This window comes from Apium graveolens, chromosome 3, assembly GCF_009905375.1.
Source record: "Apium graveolens cultivar Ventura chromosome 3, ASM990537v1, whole genome shotgun sequence".
Taxonomy (NCBI): domain Eukaryota; kingdom Viridiplantae; phylum Streptophyta; class Magnoliopsida; order Apiales; family Apiaceae; genus Apium; species Apium graveolens.
Window position 1 is genome coordinate 21,424,607 of NC_133649.1, and position 5,729 is coordinate 21,430,335.

General features: G+C 35.9%; 1 protein-coding gene across 1 annotated transcript; it reads left to right on the forward strand.

Moving 5' to 3' along the window:
- The first annotated feature begins 4,460 nt into the window (after nucleotides 1–4,460).
- On the forward strand, nucleotides 4,461–5,192 carry LOC141713984 (uncharacterized). Its single transcript, XM_074517535.1, has 2 exons — nucleotides 4,461–4,844; nucleotides 4,968–5,192. Exons 1-2 carry the CDS (start codon nucleotides 4,461–4,463, stop codon nucleotides 5,190–5,192), a joined length of 609 nt encoding a protein of 202 aa, XP_074373636.1.
- Nucleotides 5,193–5,729: the final 537 nt, after the last annotated feature.

The window sequence follows — 5,729 nt, forward strand, 5'->3', positions numbered from 1 at the left end:
ACGGGTCCAAGAGAAGAGAACCACTATATTCCCAACACCAAATCACTTCCACACAAGGGTAATAGAATCACATCTGCAGAAAATTCAACCCCCTGCATTTTCCATGTAAATCCCCTGATCATAGTGTGGCATTTCAGCTGACCTCCATCTGCGACTTTCACCCACATTGGTGGTATATCCTCGATTTTGCAGTCCATTTTTAGTGCCTTTGTCGAATCAATGAAGTTATGTTTGCTACCCGTGTCTAATAGTAGCTGGAGGTTCTTTTTCCCATGATGCCCTTCGACTCGCATCGTTTGAAATGCATTTATACCCTCCATAGCTTGTACTGAAATCTGGGCACACTGCAACTCTTCAGCATTCTCAGCCACCTGCTCAACTACTGTTTTAGCCTCTTCGACATCATCCGTCTCCTCTACTTCTATATGATACAGGTGTGGTTTCTTTCCCCTGCATCGGTGACCTGGTTCATACTTTGCATCGCACCAAAAGCAAATGCCCTTTGCACGTTTTTCATTAAATTCATCTGAGGTGAGTGTTTTTCGAGTGGGGTTTTGGGTAGGGTTTTGGGTGTTTGTGTTTGGGATTTTGTGGTAGGTGTTGGGTTTCAAAAATATGTTAGAGTTCATAGGGTTTCTGGGTGTTGATGGGGTGGGAAGAAGAGCAGCTTTTGGTAAGGTTTTAGCTTTTCTTGCTTTTACACTGGCCTCTTGAAGCTTGGCTAGGCATAGAGCCTGTTGTACCGACCTGGGATTAAACATCCTGACAGCTAGTTGTATTTCTTCCTCTAGGCCCCCACATAGCAACTGAGTAAATATTCTTCAGGAAGATTGAGCCGGCTTGCTAATGCATCGAAGCTGCCGTGGTAATCTTGCACTGTTCCTTTCTGGCTCAAAGCTTTTAGATCTGCCATAGGATCGTCATAGAGTTCCCCAAACCTGGCTGTTATATCTTGGACATACTGAGTCCATGAAGGCAACACACACCCCAGCCTTTTGATGTAAGTCTGGTGCCAGAGAAGAGCCTTCCCTTCCATATGAATGGCTGCCAACTTCACCCTTTCTGGGTCATTCACTCCATCCAACTCAAAGAACTGTACACATTTATATAACCATGATTTCAACTCTGTTCCGTCGAATCTGGGAAAATCTATCTTTGTGAGGCGAGCAGAATAGTGGGAGTATGGGGTTTTGGTTGAAGTGCTTCGATGGTGAGAATCAGACGATGTTCCGGTGAGATTGAAGTCATCGACACCTTTGCCTTTATCCCCCATGAGGTTGTTAAGCTGTATAGAGACACCCACTATCATCTCATTAAGATCTGATATGGCTTTGGCATTTTCAGCAATCGTTGCACCTTGAGCCTGATAAGTTGTGCTGAGCCGAGCACTTTGTTCATCCAGCAAGGTTTTGAGAATCATTTCGAGACGATGAGAGTCAATCGCTGGGTCATCTCCGTCTGCGCTTTTGTTTGTCCTAGAAACCACCATTTTTGGCCGAGAATCGACTGAGCTCTGATACCAATGATGCTTATTATAATATATATAATGCAACTACCAGATTCTAACAATAAGAATGAAGGTGAATTCCAGTTCAAATCAGGAGACAAGCCTTGAAAAGAAGAGCTGTCTCGAGAGAATGAACAATATTACAGATCTGTGAATGAAATGTAGAGAGAGAATAGGAAAGAAAAGACAATGTAATTCATAAGCTGTCCCATGCAGTACATATTTTGGCATATATAGTCAGACCTTGCCCACTATTACACAAATGAGAAATGATAAATAAAATTAGAGTGACTGAGCTATGATTTGTGGTAGTTGGGATCCCTCCACTGCCAACTCAACTCCACTTGTCCTCTCCTGATTGGTGTCTTCTTCAATGATCGTATCACAGATTTGGGTTGTTTGTAAAGGTTTCGAGTTTAATTATGGTTTGAGTAGAGGATTGTGATTCAATTAGGGTTTGAGAAAAAATTTGGGTTCAAACACATTTTTCATTTTTAAACTCCGTATTAGTTCGATAAACTCTCTTTCGTCTTATATTATATGTATTTAAATGTTCAATTAGAGCTTCTTTGTATCATCCTCTGTTCTTCCACTTTGTATTAATGTTGATCTGTTGATTTTCATAGGTTAGAGATGATCATGTTCAAATTAGAGATAGTGAATTATAAATTCAAGAAAAAAGTCGGAGTCAGAACTCCTACTTGGCTCGCATGTTCCTCAATTTCTTACATATGATGCTTCTATAGAGGTAATGATTACATCTTAACTGCTCTGCAATTTTTATTATAATTAATATAGTCGTATTATGATGTGTTGTGTTGTCCCCATTGAACAAAGTTGCTTATTTTCTTGACCACTATTGTAACTTTAAAGTTTAAATGAATAAGGTTTAAAAATTGCTAATACATTTTACCTTTAAGCAGTCTGAAATTAAGAGAGGGATATGTGTTATGATTGAGTTCTCTGATTTCTTTGTATATTCGGCATCTTGTCTTTGTGTGTTGCAGCTCCCAAAGATTGCGCAGGTTCATGATGAAAATGTAAAATTAGTTCATTTATGTTTTTTCCGGTTATGCATTAATACCATATATATAATGTTCATTTGTATAGCTTGATACATACTTGTTTGGAAAATACTAGAGGTACAAAATGAGTTACTAAAATAGTTACAAATGCCAAATGTCACATGTTGGTTGGCTAAATATAAATGGACCCCCTACATTTACATTAATATTAATAGGACCAATTGAACTTTTTCATTGTGTCACATCACCCATGCCATGTCATTTTGTGATAATGTTTTGTAACTTTTTTTTTGCCTCTAGCATTACTCAGAATGGTGGTTTCAAGTCACTCTTAATTATAGATTTATTCATACAATTTTTTAATTTCATTACTTAGCTTCTTCTGTGACGTGCTCACGGCCAACGAAAAAAAATTGTATACTTTTGTGTGCAATCCCTATGTTGAGGTTCCTAGATATGCATGCTAACTTTGTAGCTGATTGTTGCGTGGTACTTAAATAAGATAATTGGCCTGCAACTCCTAAAATATGCGTATTGCCGGTGGCAGACCGTGGGCTGGGTTAGGGTTGGCTCCAGCCCAGGTCAATTTTTTATGGCCCATTTTAATTTTAGTATTATTCCTAGTCTTTTATACATCCAGCCCAGACAAAGTTTATTGAAGCCCGATTAATATATATTCATCACAATAAGTTTTCATGTCTCCAGCTTTGTAGAGTTGGACAGCCCATTAAACATTAGATCCAAAAACAAAACAAAATAAAAAAAGCACGGGAGGTGCACACAGACACACAGATGATGTTGTCAGTTGTCACTGAGTTGTCACTGCTATCAATTGAAAAAATAAATCCCTAGACCAAATCTCTATTCTTTTATAAAATTATAAAGCAATTTGTGTCGCTCTCGTTCCTGACTCCCTGATTCACAATGTAAGTTTAATATTATTGTTTACTTTTGTAGATTAGTTTATTTATATTATATGTATACTATATAGGTTCTATTTTAATTTATAATCATATAAGATATAAATTTAATGTAAGTAATTAATTTTCTATTTTTATTTATAATCATATAAGGTATAAATTTAATGTAAGTAATTAATTATGAGTACTGATTGTCAATACGTTATACATAATTAGATTAAATAGGTCAATCTTTTAATATTAATGCATTTTTTTAATAATTTAAATTAAGTTCCGGTACTTAGAATGAGCGATAATCGTCGGATTACCACATACTTTTAATTATTAGTGCCATTTGAAATTTAAATTTGCTAGGATGCTAACACCCAAAAATTATATAATAAAAGGAATTATATATTTTAGTCTCTACGTGCTCTTTAAAATTAAAAACATTGTAAATCTATTCTATTAAAGAATTTTATTTTTGTTACAGGAATCAAGATCGAAAAAGAAAGACATTGTTTTCTTATTTTCTTACTACCAATACTACTCCTGCAACTACTTCTAGTGTTGCTCATACTGTTACTCCCACAACTACTGCTACAACTACTCTTACTACTACCATTGATCCTGCAGCTACTGTTAGTGTTGCACATGTTGCTAGTCATGATCTTCATATTGCTATAACCACAACTACAGTTACTCCTAGTGCTCCTCCTACAAATGTAACTAGTCCTATTGATCTTGCATCTCTTGAACGCGATCCGGGTCTTCGTCATCCAATTTGGAAGTATCCACCTAATGTACTTGATGACATTAGGCGTGAATATATTAGACTTGGCATGTCAACCTAAATTACACAAAGATCAATATCCACCTACTGAGTTTGGAAATTAACGTCGTTGATTTCAAGCATCTTGGTTCAACTCAGGTCTTGGCCAGAGTATTTAGTTTCAAAAGATACTACATTCTGTTTTCCGTATTTTCTATTTAAAAAGGATTCATCTTCACAACATGCATTTACTATTGATGGATTCAGGAATTGGAAAAGAGTTAATGATAATAAGAGATGTCCTTTCTTGGTGCATATTGATAAAGGTAATTCACCTCATAAAAAAAGCAGTAGCATCTCTTGATGGGTTGACCAATGGTACAAGACATATTGACAAGGTCGTAAATTGTCAATTGTTGGAGGAGGTAAAGAAGAATAGACTGCGTTTGAGAGCTACTATAGAGGCTGTTCGATACTTGAGATTGCAAGCATGTGCATTACGGGGTCATAATGAATCATCAACTTCTCGTAACAGAGGTAATCTTATTGAGATGATAAAAGTTTTTGGTAGACTAAGTGTTGATATTTCGAATGTTGTTTTGGAAAATCTACCAAAAAATGCCATGTATACTTCTTTAAAGGTACAAAAAGATATTTTGCACATCCTTGCTTCTAAAGTAAGAAATAAAATCCGTGATGAAGTAGGAGATTCTAAATTTTGCATTTTAGTTGACGAATCAATAGATGCGTCACATAAAAAATAGATGGCTATTGACATTGTGCTTCGATTTGTTGATGTTCATGGTATTATTCGTGAGCGCTTTTTTGATATTGTTAATGTGGTTGATACAACATCATTAGCTCTTAAGAAAGAAATATCTGGTGTTCACACACGGAATAACTTAAGCATTCATAATATGAGAGATCAGGGATATGATGGTGGTTCATTTAATGATTTACAGGCTCTATTTCTTAAAGATTGCCCATAGGCTTATCATGTACATTGTTTTGCTCACTGTTTACAACTAGCATTGGTTGGGGCTGCTGAAAAACAAGATTCTATTTGTGAATTCTTTTCTATGTTGTATAATATTATAAATATTATTACTGGTTCTTCTAAATGCCTGTTGGAGTTACAAACTGCACATGGAATAGAGGTTGACAATTTTTTGGCAAGTGGAGAACGTGAGACTGGTAAGGGACTTAATCAGATTGGGAATTTGCAGCGATCTGGATCTATAAGGTGGAGTTCTCACTTTAATTGTATTTACATCTTGATTGATTTGGTTTAATAATTAGTTTGTTGGAAAATATTAATAGTTATAGTAGTTCTTCGAACTCTGTGCGCGGAGAAGCTAGAGGTTCTTTAAAGGCACTGAAATCATTTGACTTTTTATTTGGGCTATATTTGATGCATAAGATCATGGGTCTTATAGATTTACTTTGTTGAGCCTTACAAAGTAAATCAATTGATATCTTAAATGCCATGGATTTAGTTGCAACAACAAAAGAATTACTACAATCTC